Consider the following 25708-nt stretch of genomic DNA (forward strand, 5'->3'; position numbering starts at 1 on the left):
ACCTAAACTGTGAACCCTAAACCCGGAACCTAAAACCATGAACCCGGAACCTTAAACCATTAACCGGGAACCTAAACTTGGAACCTCTTCAATAGAAACAAGTTCCATAGGAACCGCTTCCATAGGAACAAGTTCCTTAGGAACCTGTTCTTCTTCTTCCATTAATTCGGATCCCATGAACTCTTGAACCAAAAGTTCCAGAAAATCCTTCTGGTTCAACTGTGTGTCCCCTTTTTGACATTCATCCAACACTTCAAAATGAATTTCAATAATTGTTCGACGATTCACGTGACCAGAACGTTTCGTTCTTGTTGGAGCAGAACGAGGTTTTCGTTCCTTCACCAATCGATATTCATGTGAAGCACCTTCATCCACATGATCGAGGACTTGTTCCTGTACTGATGGACCCGGAATTTCAGCAGGAGATCTTCTGAAACGTTGTCCTCCTTTACCAAGAGGACCAAAATACTGAAAAAAAAAAAAAAAAAAAAAAAAAAATGAGAGGATATTTTTGCTAAGAAGATTGTGAAATATTCTTCTTACACATTAAAAATTTTTTTTCCTTTTAACCATTAAAAAAAATTTTTTTTTCCTTTTAACCATTAAAAATTTTTTTTTTTCCTTTTAACCATTAAAAAATTTTTTTTTCCTTTTAACCATTAAAAAATTTTTTTTTCCTTTTAACCATTAAAAAATTTTTTGTCCCATTAATTTTTTTTTTTTTTTTTTTTTTTTTATTAATTTTTTTCTTTTTTATCTTTTTTTTTTATCTTACCTTCCAAAGGTAATAAGCCATAGCAGAAAGGCCAATAGAGACAGGAGCCAAAGGAACAAAAGGGGCAAGAAAATCCATAGGAAGGATGGGACAAAGTGTATTCGCTAGTGTTTGTTCCATATGTTTTTTGTTCGTCGGTTCTGTGAACAGTTCTTTAGATTTATTTCCTATATTGTCCTGGCCCATTTTGCAAGTTTCATAACCTCCATTTAGTTTGCATTCAAAACAAGAATTATTACTATTCCCGTTGCATTGAGTTAATACACTCCTCATAATTTCAGCACTCTTACCAAAAGCATGATCTATGCCCTCATCTACGCTACATTTAGGATGTACCTCATATGTTTTCTTTATTTTTGCCAAGTCTTTCAATTGTTTTGCATATTCTTTAAGAAATAAACAACCCATGGTTTGTCCAAACGATGGGCCATTAAACTGGTCCTTCGTCTTATTTTTATATATATGCTGCAGTCCTGCAGCAAAAAGCAAACAAGCTGCTTTATTTGTTTTATCTTCTTTATAGCCATTATCCCATTTGCTGTTGTTACAGTATGTGGTAACTTCCGGTTTAGTCTGACCTTCCGTCATTTGTTCTAGGAGTGTCATTAAGACGCCTTTGGCGTCCTCGTCTATGTCACTCTGATAATTAAAGAAGAAGAAGGAAGGGAGTGAAAAAAAAAAATATAGATGTATGTATACACATATGTATACACATACATATATACATATACATATACATATACATATATACATATACATATACATATGTATACACATATGTATGTATAAATGTACATATATAAACATATATATACATATACATATATATACGTATATATGAACGTATATATGAACGTATGTGTATATGTATATGTATATATATATGTATATGTATACGTATATGTATATGTATATGTATATGTATATGTGTAGTTGTCTATCGCCCCTTACCCAAGATTGTGTTGTTCCGGTTGAGGTTGCTTGTCCATTTTTGATCTTCAATTTTTTTTTAATGGCGCATTGGACTTGAGTACAGAAATTGTGGTCCATTTTAGTGATTTCGGAGAATGTTTTTTGCATGGTGTTGTTAATGGAGTTGGATTGGGATTGGTTGCTGTCTTCGTTGAGGAGTTTGTTTATTTGAGTTTGGACATTGTCTCTGTTGTCTTTATCAGTGCAATTTCCATTTGCTTTTTCCACCAAATTGCTGTCAACGAGGAGGTTGCAACCACTAAAATCTGGTTCCCTTATGCATTTAAAACAAACATTATTACTACCACCTCCATTACATGAAGACGAAGGAGAAGGCGAAGATTTATTTTTTTCATTCCATGTTGTGAACATTGCGCTTATTTTATCCTCACCAATAGGACAAATATTGTCCGTTTGTTTTTTTATTTCATCTGCGTAAAGGTTAAGTGCTGCGCACATCATAGTTTGTTTAAGGAACTTATCATCATCCTCTGCATTCGGCTGGGTACTACCATTAGCGTCCCCTTTAACGTCTTTAATGTGTTGTAACCCTGCCGTGATATGATTACATGCTTTTCTTTCAACACTTTGTGGATTTTCATCACCAAAGGTGGTGCATACACCATCCTTGTTGTTCTTTCCTTCCTTCTCGATGTGTTCGAACATCGTCCTCAGTGCGCCTTTAACAGTCGTATCCCAGAAGTCACACTGTAAAGAAGAAGTTATATATATATATATATGCATATGCATAAATGCATATGCATATATACATATGTATGTATACATATGTACATATGTATATACACCTGTTTCTATATATGTATATATATATATGTATACATATGTATCTATATGCATATACATATATACATACATATGTATACATACATACGTACATATATATATGTATATACATATGTTTATATATGTATATGTATACATACATATGTATCTATATGTATATATATATACATATACATATACGTATGTACATATGTCTATATATGTATATACATATACATATACGTATATATGTATATGTATACATGTATATATGTATATATAGTAATACTTACCCAAGTCGTGGTTGCAGTACCAGGAGTACCAGTATTAACACCTCCATTCGTGGTTGTGGGCAGTTTGCTCTTGAACCAATTAGGTGCGGCGCATTTAATATAATCGCATAAGTTTTGCATTTTATTTATGTCCTCCATAGCTTTAGGTACGGATTCCGCAGTCACAATGCCTTCAACTTTGGTCTTTGCTGGCGTCTTCTCTTTGGTGGTGGCATTTGTGGTAATTGAGCAGTTGTCATAGTCGGATTCTTTCCATGGGCAAGGGACACATTGTCCCTTGCCATTGCAAGTACCATTAGTACTCTCATTCCATACCTTGAATGCCTTCACTATACCAGAATCAATGACACATTTTGATTTTTCTTTCATTTGTTTTGCATAAGCGTGAAGTAATAAACAACCCACTGTTTGCTTCAACGATGGATGCTTATCCAAGATGTTGTTTCCTCCATTCGTTGGGGTCGTCGAAATAGTTTTTAGTTTGTTGAAACCTGCTGTAAGATATTGGCATGCCTTTTTTTCAGGGTCGGTGGCAGGTCTGCCATTGACAGTGGCACCAGTGGTGCCATTGTCCATTGTTTTACATTTAGCTTCGTCGTTCTTATTTGTCTTCATTTCTGTGGACAATTGTGTCCACAGTTGTCCTACTTCGCCATTTGTCGTCCAGAAGTTCTGCTGTAAGTAAAGCAAAAAAAAAAATATATATATATAAATATGTATATACACACATATACATATGTACCTGTATAAGTATACATTCTTTTTCTTTTTTCTTTTTTTTTTTCTTTTTCCCGTTGGTGTGTAGTATCCGGCTCGGATTCCCTGCCATCCGGTCCCCTTCTGCGAGGAGTTTTTCCTATCCCCCCCCTAAAGTATCTAAAGCTAACCCCGGAACCTTATTCCTAAACCCTGAAACCTTATTCTCCTACCTTAAAATATTGTTCCTAAACCCGGAATCTGACTTGTAACACCCCTACAAACTTATTTTAACACCCCTACAACCTTCATTCCAGCACCCCAACAACCTTATTCTAGCACCCCAACAACCTTCTTCTAACATCCCTACAACCTCATTTCTAAACCTGGAATCCGCTTCCTCCCCCCTTTTTCCTTTTTTCTTTTTTTTTCATCCCCCTCCTTTTCTTTTTATTCCTTTTCTTTGTACTTACCCCATTGGTGGATGCCTTCACTCGAGATGCTAGACATTGCAAACGGAAACATAAATTAGAATTATTGTTTCCGGCTGTGGTAGTTATGTCCATGAGGGCGGTATTGACGATGGAATCATTGTCCTTGAGCAATTTGTCCAATTTAGGCTTTATCTCCTCTGTGCCAACTTTGCAACTACCAAATTGGTTATAGTCGTCGTCGGTCCAATTGCACACAATGCAAGGTGTCTTATTTTTGCATTTTTCTTGTTTAATTTTGTCTGCAGACTCGAATGCCTTCTTTATGCCGGGTTCTATGTAACAAATAGGACTTTGTTCTTTCATTTTCCGTACGACGGCTTTTAACATTAAGCAAGAAGCAATTTGTTTAAACTCTTGGTTATCATAAGGGTTTTTCTCCTCCCCCTCATATTTCTTTTGAATGCTCGAAATATGTTGCAGCCCCCGTGCAACAAGCTTGCAAGCAGTCTTGTTAGCGACGCCATGGGCATCGCTTTCGCTCCATGTGTTGCCGTCTTTGTCTGCGGTGCAGTACTCTTTTGCAACGGCGTCTTGATTCTCATTTTTCTTCATTTCATCCAGCAGTGCTTTTAACTCTGCTCCAAAGTCATCCTTCATTTCATCCTGAACATAGAACGGGTGTTATATATATATATATATATATATATATATATATATATATATATATATATATATATATATACGTATATACATATATACATATATATACATATATATACATATACATATATACATATATACATATACATATATAGATACATATATACATATATATATATATACATGCATACATATACATACATATATAAATATGTATACATATGCATATATAAATATGTATATATGTATATATAGACATATATGTTGTCGATGTTGTTATGGATGTTGTTATGGATGTTGTTATGGATGTTGTTATGGATGTTGTTATGGATGTTGTTATGGATGTTATGGTTTCCATTCCAACATCAGCACAGCACACTAGATCGCGACCACGAGCACGACCACACATTTCTTACCCAAGTAACCGTTCCGTTTTCTCCCTTATTCTTTTTCCATTTATTTGCTACACATTGTAGACGTTCACATAAGTTATCCTCTTTACATGGTTTGCCTGCAATGACGAAGGAAGGGAAGAAAGCAAGGAGTAGTTAGAAGGAAAGGTGGTCTAGGGATGGAAGGATAGATGGTCTAGGGATGGAAGGATAGATGGTCTAGGGATGGAAGGATAGATGGTCTAAGGAGTAATGGAAGTGGTTGTTGTTGTTGTCCACTTACATATTTTGTCTTCACTTTCCTTCAACGTTTTCTTTATTCCTTCGTCCGACGTGAACGAAGGGTCTAATTTAGTCTTCACGTCTTCGCTGTTTATTTGGCAAGTCATAATGGATTCCCTACCACATTTAAAGCATTTATCACCATCATTATTGCAGGGAGAAGTTTGATCCTTAATTTCATCACTCTTTTTAAATGCTTCATCTATAGCGTCCTTTACTTTCTTCTCTTGACTACATGGAAGTTGTTCTAATTTATCAGCAAAAGCATTTAATAAAACACAGCGCATGGTACGTTTAAATAATTGATCCTCTAAAGCCTTCTTTGTGATCTTTCCCCCACTGTTTTTATCTGCCTCAATTTCATAAATACTCTTTAATCCTGAAGCAATGAGCTCGCATACTACCTTTTCTTCTTCCTTGAGGTCCTTACAGTGCTTTTCAGCCTCCCCTTTGTTTCCTTTCATCTTCTCAGAGAGTTCCTTTAATTCCTTCCCTACACCATTGCCCGTTTTCCATAAGTTATCCTACAAGTAGGGGATATATATATATATATATATATATATATATATATATATATATATATGCATATGCATAAATGCATATGCACATATATACATATACATATGTATATGTACATAGATGTATACATATATGCACATATCTACATATACATAAATGTATAGATGTAAGTACGTATGTATATGTGTATATATGTACACGTATATATGTATAATGGTTATTTCTTTTCCCAAGTGCGTGTTGTCTCACTTACGCCATTCTGTGCATTCCCGTTTTCTACCCATCTTTTAGCTACACATCCTGCACGCTCACATAAATTCTCACTATCTAGACATGGTAAACCTATAAGAAGAAAAAACAATGTACAATGGATGAGTAATATAATGACGATGGTTGTCTATGCAGAGGGTGATGTGGTCGATCGGTTGATTGTGTTGGTAGATTGGTTCTGTAGTAACCGGTCTCCTTGCCATCCGGTGCCCACCATTCGGTTTCTACCGTCCGGTTGTTGTGTCGTATCCGGTCTTTGTCTTCGAGGAGTTTTTTCCTACCCCTCCCGGGAGGGATGCTGGGATGCTTCCCTACCATCCGGTTCATACCATCCGGTTCATACTATCCGGTTCATACTATCCGGTTCATACTATCCGGTTTCTACCGTCCGGTTCCTACCATGCGGTTCCTACCATCCGGTTCATACCATCCGGCTCATACCATCCAATTACCACCATGCGGTTACTACCATCCGGTTTCTACGATCCGCTTTCTACCATCAGGTTCCTACCATCCCCTTACTACCATCCATTTAGTGTGTAGTATCCGGTTTGCCATCTCCTGCCATCCAGTTCATACCATCCAGTTTCCACCATCCGCTTCCTACCATCCGGTTACTACCATCAGGTTATTGTGTAGTATCCGCTCCCTGTCGGCGAGGAGTTTTTCCTCTCCCCCCTCCTGGGAGGGATGCTGGGATGCTTCCCTGCTATCCGGTACCTACCATCCGGTTCATACCATTCAGGTCCCACCATCTGGTTTCTACTATCCGGTTCATACCATCTGGTTCATACCATCCGGTCCATACCATCCGGTACATACCATCCGGTTCATACCAATCACTTCCCACCATCCAGTCTCCACCATCCCGTCTCCACCGTCCGGTCTATACCATCCGGTTATTACCATCCTGTTCCCACCATCCAGTTCATACCAACCGGTTCATACCATCCGGTTCATACCATACGGTTTGTACCATCCGTTTACTACCATCCGGTTCATACCACCCAGTTCATACCATCCTGTTCCTACCATCCGGTCCATACCATCGGGTTCATACCATCCGGTCACTACCATCCAGTTCATACCATCCGGTTATTAGCATACGGTTGTTGTGTCGTATCAGGCCTGTGTCTTCGAGGAGTTTTACCTACCCCTCCCGGGAGGGATGCTGGGATGCGTCCCTGCCATCCGGTTCCTACCATTCGGTTCATACCATCCGGTTACTACCATCCGGTTACTACCATTCGGCTCATACCATTCGGTTCATACCATCCGGTTCATACCATCCAGTTTCTACCATCCTGTTCCTACCATCCGGCTCATACCATCCTATTCATACCATCCGGTTTATACCATCCGGTTCCTACCGTCCTGTTCGTACCATCCGGCACATACCATCCGGTTCATACCATCCGGTTCATACCATCCGGTTCATAATATCAGGTTCCTACCATCCGGTTCATACCATCCGGTTTCTACCATCCAGTCTCCACCATCCAGTCTCCACCATCCAGTCTCCACCATCCAGTCTCCACCATCCAGTCTCCACCATCCAGTCTCCACCATCCGGCTACTACCATCCAGTTCATACCATCCAGTTCATACCATCCGGTCTATACCATCCACTTCCCACCATCCTGTTCCTACAATCCACTTCCCACCATCCGATTTCTACCATCCAGTTTATACCATCCAGTCTCCACCATCCAGTTACCACCATCCAGTTACCACCATACAGTTACCACCATCCGGTTACTAACATCCAGTTCCCACCATCCAGTTCTTACCATCCGGTTGGTGTGTAGTATACGGTTAGTGTCTGCGAGGAGATTTTCCTTTCCCTTCCCCTTACTCAACTAAAGCAAACCCCGGAACCTTACTCCTAAACCCTGAAACCTTACTTCTAAACCCTAAAACCCTTAATCTTATACCCTGAAACCTTACTCCTAAACCCTGAACCCTACTCCTAAACCCGGGACCCTACCCCTAAACCCGGAACCCTACTCCTAAACCCGGAACCCTACTCCTAAACCCGGAACCCTACTCCTAAACCCGGAACCCTACTCCTAAACCCGGAACCCTACTCCTAAACCCGAAACCCTACTCCTAAACCCGGAACCCTACTCCTAAACCCTGAACCCTACTCCTAAACCCGGGACCCTACCCCTAAACCCGGAACCCTACTCCTAAACCCGGAACCCTACTCCTAAACCCGGAACCCTACTCCTAAACCCGGAACCCTACTCCTAAACCCGGATTCTAAATTCTAACACCCATACAACTTCCTCCTGAACCCGAAATCTAAGTCCTAACTCCCTGACACTTTTGTCCTAAATCCGGAATCTATGTTCTAGCACCCTGACACCTTCCTCCTAAACCCGGAACCTGTCTTCTTACACCCCTACAACCTTCCTCGTAAACTCGAAATCTGAGTTATAACACCCTGACACCTTTGTCCAAAACCCGGATTCTAAGTTCTTACACCCTGACACCTCCCTCCTGAACCCGGAATCTAACTCCTAACACCCTGACACCTTTGTCCTAAACCCGGAATCTAAGTTCTTACACCCTGACACCTTTGTCCTAAACCCGGAATCTAAGTTCTTACACCCTGACACCTTTCTCCTAAATCCGGAATCTAAGTTCTTACACCCTGACAACTTCGTCCTGAGCACGGAATCTAAGTTCTTACACCCTGACATCTTATTCCCATACCCCGACAATCTTATTCTAACACCCCTACAACATTAATCCTGAACCCGGAATCTAAGTTCTGACACCCTTACAACCTAATTCCGAAACCCGGAATCTGACTTCTAACACCCCTACAACCTTCATCCTAAACCCGGAATCTGAATTCTGGCACCCTACAACCATACATCTGAAACCCCTACAATCTTATTCCAAAACCCCTGCAACCTTACTTCTAAACCCGAAATCTGAATTCTGACACCCCTACTACCTTACTGTAACGCCATTACAACCTTACTCCTAAACCCGGAATCTGACTTCTAACACCCATACAACATTATTCCTATACCCTGGAACCTTCATCCTAAACTCGGAATCTGAATTCTGACACCCCTACAACCTTCATTCCCAAACCCGGAATCTGACTCCTAAACCCGGAATCTGACTCCTGAACCCGGAATCTGACTTCTAACACCCCTATAACCTTCCTCCTACACCCGGAATCTGACTCCTAAACCCGGAATCTGACTCCTAAACCCGGAATCTGACTCCTAAACCCGGAATCTGACTCCTAAACCCGGAATCTGACTCCTAAACCCGGAATCTGACTCCTAAACCCGGAATCTGACTTCTAACACCCCTATAACCTTCCTCCTAAACCGGGAATCTGAATTTTTTTTTTTTTTTTTTTTTTTTTTTTTTAATTGGGGGGGGGTTTGGTTGGTTATTGTGATTGGAATGTCTACTTACATATTTTGTCTAATGATTCCTTCAGTCCGGTGTCTTCTTCGTCAAGCATGGCTTCCAATTCGTTATTTACATCTTCCATGCTGCCGTCTGTATCAATTTCGCAATTATCAAAACGTTGGTCCTGTGTACACTCAAAACAGTCACCACCCTAAACCCGGAATCTCACTTCTAACACCCATACAACATTATTCTAACACCCATACAACATTATTCTAACACCCATACAACATTATTCTAACACCCATACAACATTATTCTAACACCCATGCAACCTTCATTCTGACACCCCTACAACATTATTCTAACACCCATACAACATTATTCTAACATCCATACAACATTATTCTAACACCCCTACAACTTTATTCTGACACCCCAACAACATCATTCCAACACTCCTACAACCTTATTCCAACACCCCTACAACTTTATTCTGACACCCCTAAGACGCTATTCCGACACCCCTAAGACCCTATTCCAACACCCTTACCACCTTACTCTAACACAAATACAACCTTATTCTGACACCTCTAGAACGTTATTCTAACACCCTTACAACCTTATTCTGACACCCCTACAATCTTCATCCTAAACCAGGAATCTGACTCCTAAACCCGGAATCTGACTCCTAAACCCGGAATCTGACTCCTAAACCCGGAATCTGACTCCTAAACCCGGAATCTGACTCCTAAACCCGGAATCTGACTCCTAAACCCAGAATCTGACTCCTGAACCAGGAATCTGACTCATAAACCCGGAATCTGATTCCTAAACCCGGAATCTAATTCCCTGCATCCCACAACCTTATTCTGACACCCCTACAACTTTATTCTGACACCCCTACAATCTTCATCCTAAACCCGGAATCTGACTCCTGAACCCGGAATCTGACTCCTGAACCCGGAATCTGACTCCTGAACCCGGAATCTGACTCCTGAACCCGGAATCTGACTCCTGAACCCGGAATCTGACTCCTGAACCCGGAATCTGACTCCTGAACCCGGAATCTGACTCCTGAACCCGGAATCTGATTCCTAAACCCGGAATCTAATTCCCTGCATCCCACAACCTTATTCGGACACCCCTACAACATTATTCTAATACCCTTAAAACGTTAGTCCTATACCCGGAATCTGAATTCTAACACCCCGACAACCTTCTCATCACCTTCATCTTCCTCATCATACTCTCCCCCCCACACACCTTATATTTTTTTATTTTTTTTTTTTTTTTTTTTTTTTTTTTTTTTTTTTTTTTTTTTTCTTTTTTTTTTTTTTGCTGTGTTTGGGGGTTGGTTGGTTGGGTTATTGTGATTGGGGTGTCTACTTACATATTTTGTCCAAAGATTCCTTCAGTCCTGTTTTATTCTGTTCGTCCTCAAACATTGTCTGCAATTTGCTATTTACATTTTCACCTGTGGTGCCCTGGCCATTTGTGTTAATTTCGCAATTATCAAAACTTTGGTCCTGTGTACACTCAAAACAGTCACCACCCTAAACCCGGAATCTCACTTCTAACACCCATACAGTATTACTCCTATACCCGGACACCCCATTGTAACACCCATACAACATTATTCTAACACCCATACAACATTATTCTAAAACCCATACAACATTATTCTAACACCCATACAACATTATTCTAACACCCTTACCACCTTATTCTAACACCCATACAACATTATTCTAACACCCATACAACATTATTCTAACACCCATACAACATTATTCTAACACCTCTAAGACCTTACTCCTGAACCCGGAATCTGACATCCAACACCCCTACAACCATACTCCTACACCTTGGAACCTTATTCTGACACCCCTACAACCTTCATTCCCAAACCCGGAATCTGACTTTAACACCTCTACAACCTTCATTCCCAAACCCGGAATCTGACTCCTAAACCCGGAATCTGACTCCTAAACCCGGAATCTGACTCCTGAACCCGGAATCTGACTCCTAAACCCGGAATTTGACTCCTAAACCCGGAATCTGACTCCTAAACCCGGAATCTGACTCCTGAACCCGGAATCTGACTCCTAAACCCGGAATCTGACTTCTAAACCCGGAATCTGACTCCTAAACCCGGAATCTAATTCCCTGCATCCCACAACCTTATTCGGACACCTCTACAACATTATTCCTATATCCTACAACATTATTCCTATATCCTACAACATTATTCCTACATCCTACAACCTTATTTATAAATCCGGAATCTGAATTCTAACACCCTGAAACTTTATTCCAACACCCCTGAAACCTCATTCTAACACCCATACAACATTATTCCTATACCCCGGAACCTTTATTCCTAAATCCGGAATCTGAATTCTGGCACCCTACAACCTTCTTCCTAAGCCCGGAATCTGAGTTCTAACACCCCTACAACCTTATTCTAATTCCCTCGAACCTTCTCCTGTACTCTACAACCTTACTCCTATACCCGGAATCTGAATTCTAACACCCCGAAAACCCTCTCATCACCTTCATCTTCCTCATCATACTCTCCCCCCCACACACCTTATAATTTTTTTTTTTTTTTTTTTTTTTTTTTTTTTTTTTTTTTTTTTTTTTTTTTTTTTTTTTTTTTTTTTTTTTTTTTTTTTTTTTTTTTTTTTTTTTTTTTTTTTTTTTTTTTTTTTTTTTTTTTTTTTTTTTTTTTTTTTTTTTTTGTTTTTTTTTGTTTGGGGGTTGGTTGGGGGGTTATTGTGATTGGGGTGTCTACTTACATATTTTGTCCAAAGATTCCTTCAGTCCTGTTTTATTCTGTTCGTCCTCAAACATTGTCTGCAATTTGCTATTTACATTTTCACCTGTGGTGCCCTGGCCATTTGTGTTAATTTCGCAATTATCAAAACTTTGGTCCTGTGTACACTCAAAACAGTCACCACCCTAAACCCGGAATCTCACTTCTAACACCCATACAGTATTACTCCTATACCCGGACACCCCATTCTAACACCCATACAACATTATTCTAACACCCATACAACATTATTCTAACACCCCTACAACTTTATTCTGACACCCCTACAATCTTCATCCTAAACCAGGAATCTGACTTCTAACACCCCTAACAACCTTATTCCTAAACCCGGAATCTGAATTTCTGAACGCGGAATTTGAATTTCTGAGCGCGGAATCTGAATTATGACACTATCAACCTCCCCACATTATTCCATTTTTTTTTTTTTTTTCTGTTTTTCTTTTTTTTTCTTTTTTTTTTTTTTTTATTTATTTTTTTTCTTTTTTCTTTTTTCTTTTTTCTTTTTTTTTTGTTTTTCTTTTTTTCTTTTTTTCTTTTTTTCTTTTTTTCTTTTTTTTTTTTTTTTTTTTTTTTTTTTTTTTTTTTTTTTTTTTTTTTTTTTTTTTTTTTTTTTTAATTTATTTTTTTTTTGCTGTGTTTGGGGTTGGTTGGGGGGTTATAGTGATTGGGGTGTCTACTTACATATTTTGTCCAAAGATTCCTTCAGTCCTGTCTTATCCTGTTCGTCCTCAAACATTGTCTGCAATTTGCTATTTACATTTTCACCTGTGGTGCCCTGGCCATTTGTCTTAATTTCGCAATTATCAAAACTTTGGTCCGGTGTACACTCAAAACAGTCACCACCCTAAACCCGGAATCTCACTTCTAACACCCATACAGTATTACTCCTATACCCCGACACCCCATTCTAACACACATACAACATTATTCTAACACCCATACAACATTATTCTAACACCCATACAACATTATTCTAACACTCTTACCACCTTATTCTAACACCCTTACCACCTTATTCCGACACCCCTAAGACGCTATTCCGACACCCCTAAGACGCTATTCCGACACCCCTAAGACGCTATTCCGACACCCCTAAGACGCTATTCCGACACCCCTAAGACCCTATTCTGACACCCCTACAACCTTATTCTAACACCCTTACCACCTTACTCTAACACAAATACAACCTCATTCTAACACAAATACAACCTTATTCCTATATCCTACAGCCTTACTCCTAAATCCGGAATCTGACTTCTAATACCCCGAAAACCTTCTCATCACCTTCATCCTCCTCATCATACTCTTCCCCCCACACCTTATATTATTATTTTTTTTTTTCTTTTTTTTTCTTTCCTTTTTCCCTTTTTTTTTTTTTTTTTTTTTTTCTTTTTTATTTATTTTTTTTTTGCTGTGTTTGGGGGTTGGTTATTGTGATTGGGGTGTCTACTTACATATTTTGTCTAAAGATTCCTTCAGTCCTGTCTTATCCTGTTCGTCCTCAAACATTGTCTGCAATTTGCTATTTACATTTTCACCTGTGCTGCCCTGGCCATTTGTGTTAATTTCGCAATTATCAAAACTTTGGTCCTGTGTACACTCAAAACAGTCACCACCCTAAACCCGGAATCTCACTTCTAACACCCATACAGTATTACTCCTATACCCGGACACCCCATTCTAACACACATACAACATTATTCTAACACCCATACAACATTATTCTAACACCCATACAACATTATTCTAACACTCTTACCACCTTATTCTAACACCCTTACCACCTTATTCCGACACCCCTAAGACCCTATTCTGACACCCATACGACATTATTCTAACACCCATACGACATTATTCTAACACCCATACGACATTATTCTAACACCCATACGACATTATTCTAACACCCATACGACATTATTCTAACACCCATACAACATTATTCCTATACCCTGGAACCTTACTCTTAAACCCGGAATCTGACTTTTAATACACGTAAAACCTTATTCTGACACCCCTACAACGTTATTCCTGAACGCAGAATCTGACTATTGACACCCCTAAAACCTTATTCCTGATGCCGGAATCTGACTTTTAATACCCGTAAAACCTTATTCTGACACCCCTAGAACCTTTTCCTAAACCCGGATTCTAAGTCCCAACACCCTGACAACTTCCTCCTAAACCAGGAATTTAAGTTCTAACACCCTGACACCTTACTCCTATACCCGGAATCTAAGTTCTAACACCCCACAACTCCCTCATGATCCTTTCTCCCCCCACCTTATTAATAATTTTTTTTTTTTTTTTTTTTTTTTTTTTTTTTTTTTTTTTTTTTTTTTTTTTTTTTTTTTTCTTCCTTTTTTTTTTCTTTTTTTTTTTTTTGCTGTGTTTGTGTTGGGGGGGTTGGTTGGTTATTGAGATTGGAATGTCTACTTACATATTTTGTCCAAAGCGTCCTTCAGTCCGGTGTCTTCTTCGTCAAGCATGGCTTCCAATTCGTTATTTACATCCTCAGTGCCGCCAGTGTTGCCACTTGTGGTAATTTGGCAATTATCAAAATTTTCTTCCTTGCAAACAAAACAGTTAGCACCCTTAGGATCTTTGCATGTAGCTGCTGCTTTCTCCATAATGTCATTACTTTTGTTGAAAGCGCGAGTTATACCCTCCCCTATGTCACATTTATCTTTCTTGTTCGCGTCTTCCTTTAATTCTTTGGCGTATGCATTTAGTGCTGCACACATCATAGTTCGTCTAAACAACTTCATAGGATCGTCCTTAGCATCTGTTTCCTTGTACATGTGGTTTAATCCTTTTGCAAAGAGGAGACACATTTCTTTGTTCTTGTTGTCCAGATCATTACAGTGGCTGTTCAGACTGTTGTCCGTATTGGACATGGATTGTCCAAGTGAGGTGACATCCTCTTTGACTTTATTCCATACTTCCTCCTACAAGTAATATATATATATATATATATATATGCATATGCATAAATGCATATGCATATATACATATACATATGTATACATACGTATACATACATGTATATGCATATACATACACATACACATTGGTATATATATATGTATACATATACATACATATACATATATATGTATATGTGTATATGTGTAATGGTTATTTCCTTACCCACTCAGGCGCCCCGTGCCCATTTACGTTGTTGTTCTTATACCAATTCAGTGCACATTTTACTCGTTCACATAACTCACTGTTCTTATTGAAGGCAATCAAGGTTTCTTGTATTCCGTCATCATTGCCTTGGTCGTTGGTGTTAAGCATTGATTCCACTTTGTCCTTTAGCTTGTCGTTGGGGGTGGTGGCACTTTGGCAAGTATCAAGGATTTTTTCATTCCATTGGCAGGGAACATCATTGTTACTACTATTGCCCTTCCCAGCATTTGTGAAAGCCTCCTGTAGCCCCTTGTCTATGTCACAATAACCTTTTTTTTTGGCTTCGTCTTTTAACTTTATAGCATAAGCATTTAATAAAAGACAATTTATAATTTGATCAGAATATTTGTTAGGGTCACTATTTGAATTTTGGTACATCGCATTCAACAATTTTGTCATGTGAGTGCAAGCTTCTTTATTTGCATTATCTAAGCCTTTCGCGCTGTCGCAATGGTCAGGAGTGGAGCCATCATTACTATGTGCCGCAGTAGGAAGGACTTTCCCAAGTTCGGGCTTGACATAGTCGTCCCAAAAATTCTGCGGAATAGAGAGGGAAGGTATATATATACATATACATATAAATATATATATACATATATACATATATATGTACATACATATGTATATTTATATATGTGCTCATGTATATATGTGTACACCCCCTTTGGCTTCCTTTACGGAGTTGCCCCTTACCTGACTATTCTGCTTATCGTTCTTATTCAATTCCCAATATTGTTCTGCACATTGCAAGCGCCTGCAAAAATCGTTGCTGCTGTTTTTCATGCATACTTCAGCTGTAAAAAGAAGAAGAAGATTAATAGAACATGTGAAGTACCATGTGTGTATACATATGTATGTTGTATGTTGTATGTTGTATGTATGTATGTATGTTGTAAATGTATGTCATTCACAATTGATCAACGAAAATTTATTCTCTTTTTTTTTTCTTTTTTCGTTTGGGATTGTTCTAAATTTGCAGTTTATATGCCATCCGGTCACAACCATCCAGTTCCCACCATCCAGTCTCCACCATCCAGTCTCCACTATCCAGTCTCCATCATCCAGTCTCCACCATCCAGTCTCCACCATCCGGTCATTACCATCCAGTTCATACCATCCGGTTGATATCATCCGGTTCATACCATCCCGGTCATACCATCCCGGTTCATACCATCCAGTCTCCACCATCCAGTCTCCACCATCCAGTCCCCACTATCCAGTTCCCACCATCCAGTTCCTACCATACAGTTCCTACCATGCGGTTCCCACCATCCGATTCCTACCATACCGTCCATACCATCCGGTACCTACTATCCGGTTTATACCATCCAGTTACTACCATCCTGTTACTACCATGCAGTTCCTACCATCCAGTTCCCACCATCCAGTTCCCACCATCCAGTTTCCCACCATCCAGTTCCCACCATGCGGTTGTTGTGTCGTATCCGGTTTCGTTTGTCTTCGAGGAGTTTTACCTACCCCTCCCGGGAGGGATGCTGGGATGCATCCATGCCATCCGGCTGATACCATCCGATTCATACCATCCAGTTCATACCATCCAGTTCATACCATCCAGTTCATACCACCCAGTTCATACCATCCAGTTCATACCATCCAGTTCATACCATCCAGTTCATACCATCCGGTTCTTACAATCCGGTTCATACCATCCCGTTCATACCATCCGGCTACTACCATCCAATTTCTACCATCCGGTTACTACCATTCGGATCATACCATCCGGTTCATACCATCCGAACACTACCATCCGGTTCATACCATCCGGTTCATACCATCCGGTTCATACCATCCTGTTCCTACCATCCGGTTAGTACCATCCGGTTCCCACCATCCGGTATATACCATCCGGTTCATACCATCCTGTTCCCACCATCCGGTTACTACCATCCGGTTCATACCATCCGGTTCATACCGCCCAGTTCATATCATCCGGTTCATACCATCCGGTTCATACCATCCGGTTCATACCATCCAGTTTCCACCATCCGCTTCCCACCATCCAGTTCCCACCATGTGGTTGATGTATAGTATCCGGTTTTTGTCTTCGAGGAGTTTTTCCTCTCCCCCCTCAAGGGAGGGATGCTGGGATGCGTCCCTGCCATCCGGTTCATACCATCCGGTTACTACCATCCGCTCTCTACCATCCGGTATATACCACCCGGTTCATACCATCAAGTTAGTGTGTAGTATCCGGTTCATACCATCCGGTTCGTACCATCCAGTTCATACCATCCCGTTCATACCATCCGGTTCATACCATTCGGTTCAAACAATCCAGTTCATACCATCCGGTTCATACCATCCGCTTCATACCATCCGCTTCATACCATCCGAGTCATACCATCCAGTTCCTACCATCCGGTTACTACCATCCGGTCCTCGTATCCAGTCCCTGTCTGCGGGGAGTTTTTTCTTACCCCTCCCGGGAGGGATGCTGGGATGCGTCCCTGCCATCCGGTTCATACCATCCGGTTTATTCCATCCGGTTAATACCATCCGGTTAATACCATCCGGTTAATACCATCCGGTTCATACCATCCTGTTCATACCATCCTGTTCCCTGCCATCCGGTTACTACCATCCGGTTCATACTATCCAGTTCATATCATCCGGTTCATACCATCCGGTTCATACCACGCAGGTTCATACCATTCGGTTACTACCATCCGGTTTCCGTACCATCCAGTCTCCACCATCCAGTTCATACAATCCGGTTCATACCATCCAGTCTCCACCATCCAGTTCCCAACATCCAGTTCCCACCATCCAGTCTCCACCATCCAGTCTCCACCATCCAGTCTCCAACATCCACTTCCCACCATCCTGCTCCTTACCATCCAGTTCCCACCATCCAGTTCCCACCATCCAGTCTCCACCATCCACTTCAAACCATCCACTTCCCACCATCCACTTCCCACCATCCACTTCCCACCATCCACTTCCCACCATCCAGTCTCCACCATCCAGTTTCCACCATCCAGTCTCCACCATCCGGTCTATACCATCCAGTCTCCACCATCCGGTCTTTACCATCCAGTTCCTACCATCCAGTTCCTACCATCCGGTTCCTACCGTCCGGTTCATACCATCCTGTTCCTACCATGCAGTTCCCACCATCCAGTCTCCACCATGCAGTCCCCACCATCCGGTCTCTACCATCCAGTCTCCACCATCCAGTCTCCACCATCCGGTTACTACCATCCAGTTCCTACCATCCAGTTCCCACCATCCAGTTCCCACCATCCAGTTCCTACCATCCAGTTCCCACCATCCATTTACTACCATCCAGTTCATACCATCCGTTTACTACCATCCGGTTACTGGCATCCCGTTCCTACCATCCGGTTTCTACCATCCGGTTTCTACCATCCAGTCTCCTCCATCCAGTCTCCACCATCCAGTCTCCACCATCCAGTCTCCACCATCCAGTCTCCACCATCCAGTCTCCACCATCCACTTCCCACCATCGGGTTACTACCATCCGCTTCCCACCATCCAGTTCATACCATCCAGTTCCCACCATCCGGTTCATACCATCCGGTCCATACCATCCAGTTCATACCATCCGCTTTATACTATCCGCTTTATACCATCCGGTTTCTACCATCCAGTCTCCATCATCCGGTCCATACAATTCGGTTCATACCTTCCTGTTCATACCATCCGGTTCATACCATCCGCTCCCTACCATGCGCTTCCTGCCATCCACTTTCCATCATGTGGTTCATGTATAGTATCCAGTTGTTGTCTGCGAGGAGTTTTACCTACCCCCCCCGGGAGGGATGCTGGGATGCGTCCCTGCCATCCGGTTTCTACCATCCGGTTCATACCATCCTATCCCTACCATCCGGTTCATACTATCCGGTTCATACTATCCAGTTCACACCATGCGGTTCATACCATCCAGTTCATACCATCCCGTACCTACCATCCGGTCACTACCATCAAGTCTCCACCATGCAGTTCCCACCATCCGGTTCCTACCATCCGGTTCCTACCATCCGGTTCCTACCATCCGGTTCCTACCATCCGGTTACTACTACCCGGTTAGTGTGTAGTATCCTGTTTTTGTCTTCGAGGAGTTTTACCTACCCCTCCCGGGAGGGATGCTGGGATGCGTCCCTGCCATCCGGTTCATACCATCCGGTTTATACCATCCGGTTACTACCATCCAGTTCCAACCATCCGGTTTCTACCATCCGGTTCATACCAACCGGTTCATACCATCCGGTTCATACCATCCGGTTTCTACCATCCGGTCGCTATGTCGTATGCAGGCCCCGTCAGCGAGGAGTTTATCCTCTCCCTCTGAAGTAGCTAAAGCTAACCGCGAAACCTAAGTCCTAAACCCTGAAACCTTATTCCTATACCCTAAAACCTTATTCCTATACCCTAAAACCTTATTCTTACACCCTAAAACCTTATTCCTATACCCTAAAACCTTCCCCCTGAACCCGGAATCTAAGTTCTAACACCTTGACACCTTTGTCCTAAACCTGGAATCTGTGTTCTTACACCCCTGACACCTTCCTCCTAAAACCGGAATCTAAGTTCTAACACCCGGACCCCTCCCTCCTAAACCAGGAATCTGACTTCTAACACCGGGAAACCGTCTCCCTAAACGCGGAATCTAAGTTCTTACACCCTGACCCCTTTGTCCTAAACCCGGAATCTAAGTTCTAACAACCTGACAACTTCCTCCTAAACCTGGAATCTGTGTTCTTACACCCCTGACACCTTCCTCCTAAACCCGGAATCTAAGTTCTAACACCCGGACCCCTCCCTCCTAAACCCGGAATCTAAGTCCTAACACCATGACACCTTTGTCCTAAACCCGGAATGTTAGTTCTAATACCCTGACACCTTTGTCCTAAACCCGGAATGTTAGTTCTAATACCCTGACACCTTTGTCCTAAACCCGGGAATCTAAGTCCTAACACCCTTACAACCTTCCTCCTAAACTCGGAATCTAAGTTGTTACACCATGACAGCTTTGTCCTAAACCCGAAATCTAAGTTACAACACCCTGACCCCTTCCTCCTAAACCGGGAATCTAAGTCCTAACACCCTGACACCTTTGGCGTGAACCCGGAATCTGACTTCTAACACCCCACAACCTTCCCATCTTCACCCAACCTATTTTTTTTTTTTTCTTTTTCCATCCTGTTCTCTGCTATCCGGTTAATGTCCAGTATCCGGTTCGTCTTCCCCTTCCATCCGGTTCATATCATCCGGTTCATACCGTCCAATTCATACCATCCAGTTCACACCATCCGGTTAGTGTGTCCTATCCGGTTTCTGTCTGCGAGGAGTTTTTCCTTTCCCTTCCTCCCGGGAGGGATGCTGAGATGCTTCCCTGCCATCCGGTTCCCACCATCCGGTTACTACCATCCAGTTTCCACCATCCAGTTCATACCATCCGGTTCATACCATCCGGTTCATACCATCCGGTTTATACCATCCGGTTCATACCATCCGGTTCATACCATCCGGCTTATACCATCCAGTTCCAACCATCCAGTTCCTACCATTCAGTCTCCACCATCCTGTCTCCACCATCCAGTCTCCACCATCCAGTTCATACCATCCGGTTCTTACCATCCGGTTCCTACCATCCGGCCACTACCATCCGATTCATACCATCCGGTTTCTACCATCCAGTTCCCACCATCCGGTTTATACCATCCAGTTCATACCATCCAGTTCATACCATCCAGTTCATACCATCCAGTTCATACCATCCAGTTCATACCATCCAGTTCATACCATCCAGTTCATACCATCCACTTCCCACCATCCACTTCCCACCATCCGGTTTATACCATCCGGTTCATAACCATCCGGTTCATACCATCCGGTTCATAACCATCCGGTTCATACCATCCGGTACCTACCATCCATTACCTACCATCCAGTTACCACCATCCGGTTCATACCATCCAGTCCATACCATCCGGTTCATACCATGCAGTCCATACCATCCGGTTCATACCATCGGGTTAGTGTGCAGTATCCGGTTTCTGTCTTCGAGGAGTTTTACCTTTCTCTTCCCCTTACTCAAGTAAAGCTAACCCCGAAACCTTATTCCTATACCCTGAAACCTCCTCTTAAACCCGGAACCCTACTCCTGACCCCCGAACCCTACTCCTAAACCCGGAACCCTACTCCTAAAACCGGAATCTGACTCCTAAACCCGGAACCCTACTCCTAAACCCTGAAACCTTACTCCTAAACCCGGAATCCTACTCCTAAACCTGGAACCCTACTCCTAAACCCGGAACCCTACTCCTAAACCCGGAACCCTACTCCTAAACCCGGAACCCTACTCCTAAACCCGGAACCCTACTCCTAAACCCGGAACCCTACTCCTAAACCCGGAATCTAAGTTCTTACACCTTGACACCTCCCCCCCAAACCCGTAATCTAACTTCTAACACCCCTAAAACCTTCCTCCTAAACCCGGAATCTAAGTTCTGACACCCTGACACCTTCTTCCTAAACCCGGAATCCGAATTCTGACACCCAGAATCTAAGTTCTAACACCCGGAATCTAAGCTCTAACACCCGGAATCTAAGTTCTAACACCCGGAATCTAAGTTCTAACACCCGGAATCTAAGTTCTAACACCCGGAATCTAAGTTCTAACACCCGGAATCTAAGTTCTAACACCCTGACACCTTTACTCCTAAACCCGGAATCTTACTTCTAACACTCCTACAACCTTATTCCTAAACCCGTAATCTGACTCCTAAACCGGGAATCTAAGTTCTAACACCCTGACACCTTCTTTCTAAACCCGGAATCTGAATTCTCACACCCCAACAACCTTACTCCTGAACACGGAATCCGAATACTGACACCCCTACAACCTTCCCCCTAAACCCGGAATCCAAGTTCCTACACCTTGACACCTTCCTCCTAAACCTGGAATCTGATTTTCGACACCCTGACAACCTTACTCCTAAACGCGGAATATAAGTACTAACACCCGTACAACCTTCCTCTAATAGCCGGAATCTAAGTTCTTACACCCTGACACCTTCCTCCTAAACCCGGAATCTAAGTCCTAACACCCTCAGACCTTTGTCCTAAACCCGGAATCTAAGTTCTAACACCCTGACTCCTTCCCCCTAAACCCGGAACCTCAGTTCTAACACCCTGACACCTCCCTCCTAAACCTGGAATCTATGTCCTAACACCCTGACAACTTCCTCCTAAACCCGGAATCTAAGTTCTAACACCCTGCCACCTTATTCCTAAACCAGGAGATCTGACTTCAAACACCCCGACACCTTTCTCCTAAACCCAGAATCTAAGTTCTTACACCCCAACAACCTTCTCCCTAAACGCGGAATCTGACTTCTAACACCCTGACACCTTTGTCCTAAACCCGGAATCTAAGTTCTAACACACTGACACCTCTGTCCTAAACCCGGAATCTAAGTCCTAACACCCTGACACCTTTCTCCTAAACCCGCAACCCTACTCCTAAACCCGGAACCCTACTCCTAAACCCGGAACCCTACTCCTAAATCCGGAATCCTGCTTCTAACACCCCTACAACCTTACACCTAAACCCGGAATCTAAGTTCTTACACCCGGAACCCTAAAACCCTGAACCCGGAACCCTACGTCTAAACCCGCAACCCTACTCCTAAACCCGGAACCCTACTCCGGAACCCCGGAACCCTACTCCTAAACCCGGAACCCTACTCCTAAACCCGGAACCCTACTCCTAAACCCGGAACCCTACTCCTAAACCCGGAACCCTACTCCTATACCCGGAACCCTACTCCTATACCCGGAACCCTACTCCTAAACCCGGAACCCTAATCCTAAACCCGGAACCCTAAACCCGGAACCCGAAACCTTACTATCTGGGACCACAATTTTCACTCCCTCACTCTCTCAGAACATGAAACATTACTCCGTTACTCACGCAAAACATGAAATATTACTCACTCAGAATGTCAAATATTGCTCAATTAGATAATTTTTACTTACCTACTTCTAATTCCAGTTTTTCCTTTAGGCACTTCTTCATGTCACCATTTCCTGGTACTGATCCTGATGAACATGATGCTGCGTCCTCGAGAACTTTTTTTAATATGTTATCCTGTGAAGTTGAACTTCCACTGGCAGACGCTGAACTCCCCGGGGGATAAACTTTTTTGTGTAATTCCCTGGCCTTCTTCTCTTTTAACAATTGAAGAATTTCCTTATTTTCATCTTCACCTTCCTTCATTTGTCCATGTTCCCATTTCATATTCGATGGGCAGAGTCTCCAATTAATGTATAAACTCATCATACTCCCAGCTCTATTCAAATTCCGCACCCACTCTGCCAAAGGTTCCCCCAGAATTTGGGCACTTAATGCAATATCCTCATATTTGATATCCTTACACTTCTCACTAAGGAGTTCATTCCCTCCCCCTGCTACACTCGCTTCAGCATTTTCAACAGCTACCATAATTTTCTGCACTTCACACTTATTACTGAGGAGTTTTATCATAGCACTGTAACCTACTATACACCTTAAATATTGCTTCAGATCCTTCAGACCTTGCCCCCCTGCTCCATCATCTCCCTTTGTTCCTGCAGACCCCCTACTCCGTCCATTCATCCAGTATAATGCTTTCACAAGCGCTTTACAGATTTCTTTGTCCTGAGTCATCCCCTGGCCGGGATACTTCTCTCCCGCATTTGCACATGCAGATGCCACTTCGTGGTCTGGGGTGCTGTCATCCATATCTCTCCCTAATTCAGCAAGCATTTCCTTCATTAGTTTCTCCAATTCTGCCTGCACACAAAGAACAACAAAAAGAAAAAAAAAGAGAGAAAAGTATATATACATATATATATACACATATATATATATATATATATATATATATATATACATATATGTACATATAATATTTCCAAATGTTATAGGAACATTTAATTTTTCCTATTTGGAAAAAGAATTATAATTCCTTACATAGCCGCCATCTTGACCACTTGGCCCCCCACTTGCGCCCTGATCCTGATACCATTTTGTTAATACTCCTGCGAATTTGTCCGCCATGTTTATGAATTGTTCGTCTTCTTCTTCTTCGTCTTCTTCGTCTTCTTCGTCTTCTTCTTCTTCTTCTTCTTCGTCTTCTTTTATAATAGGGATATTTTTTTCCCAAATTTCCCACACACAGGACTACACAACAAAGAAAAGAAAGAAAAAGGAAAAAAAAGGAAGGAAGAAATTACTTCTTTTCCTTCTTCTTTTTCTTCTTTCTTTTTTTCTCTATTGGTTCTTTCTTTCCTTCCTTAAACATTCCTTCTTTCCTCCTTGAAAAACTTCTTTTTCTTCTGCTTTAAACCTATAAATCTTCTTTCTATTCCCCCTTAAGAAACCTTCTTTCTTCTTTTCCTCCCCTTTGAAAAACTTCTTTTTCTTCCTTCTTTAAGCAACCTTCCTTAAGCAACCTTCTTTTTCTTCCCCTTAAAAAACCTATATAAAAAGAAAAAGATTCTTTTTTTTCCCCCTAAAGGAGCTAAATTACCAGGCCACACTATTGTTCTAATAATAGAGGAAATAACCTTCTTTTTCTTCCTCCTTTAAGAAACCTTCTTTTCCCTTACCCCCCTTAAGAAACCTTCCTTTTCTTCCTCCTTTAAGGAACCTTCTTTCTTCTTTCTTTTTCCCTATAAATGTTCTTTTTCTTCCCCCTTTGAAAACCTTCTTTTCCTTCCCCTTTAAGAAACCTTCTTTTTCTTTTCCTTCCCCTTTAAGAAACCTTCTTTTTCTTCCCCCCCTTTTGAAAATCTTCTTTTTCTTTCCCCTTTAAGGAACCTTCTTTCTTTTCTCCCTTTGAAACCTCCTTTCTTCTTTTCCTTCCCTTTAAAAACCTTCTTTTTCTTTTCCCCTAAGAAACCTTCTTTCTTTTCTCCCTTAGAAAACCTTCTTTCTATTCCTCCCTAAGAAACCTTCTTTCTTTCCCTTAAAGGTGGCTAAAATACCAGGCCATATTACTGTTCTAATAACCGAGGAGAGAATCTACTTCTTCCCTCTGAAGACCTTCTTTTTCTTCTTCCTTTAAGAAACTTTCTTCTTCTTCCTCCCTTAAGAAACCTTCTTTTTCTTTTCCTCAAAGGAAAAAAATAAAAGAAAAAAATTTTCAACTTCTTCTTCCCTCCCTTAAGGTGATTAAACAGCAGGCCAT

At 41.7% G+C, this 25708-nt stretch overlaps 1 protein-coding gene across 1 annotated transcript; it reads right to left on the reverse strand.

Annotated features, from left to right (window-relative positions):
• Positions 1–51: 51 nt before the first annotated feature.
• On the reverse strand, positions 52–24576 carry PKNH_1112700 (SICAvar, type I; the record flags this gene model as incomplete). The annotated part of the gene is made up of 13 exons (XM_002261268.2): positions 52–468; positions 776–1414; positions 1727–2455; positions 2824–3498; positions 3993–4616; positions 5030–5124; positions 5289–5811; positions 6060–6148; positions 14737–15244; positions 15447–16025; positions 16182–16282; positions 23514–24309; positions 24490–24576. 13 exons carry the CDS (start codon positions 24574–24576, stop codon positions 52–54), a joined length of 5862 nt encoding a protein of 1953 aa, XP_002261304.2.
• Positions 24577–25708: the final 1132 nt, after the last annotated feature.

Source organism: Plasmodium knowlesi, assembly GCF_000006355.2.
Source record: "Plasmodium knowlesi strain H genome assembly, chromosome: 11".
Classification (NCBI taxonomy): domain Eukaryota; phylum Apicomplexa; class Aconoidasida; order Haemosporida; family Plasmodiidae; genus Plasmodium; species Plasmodium knowlesi.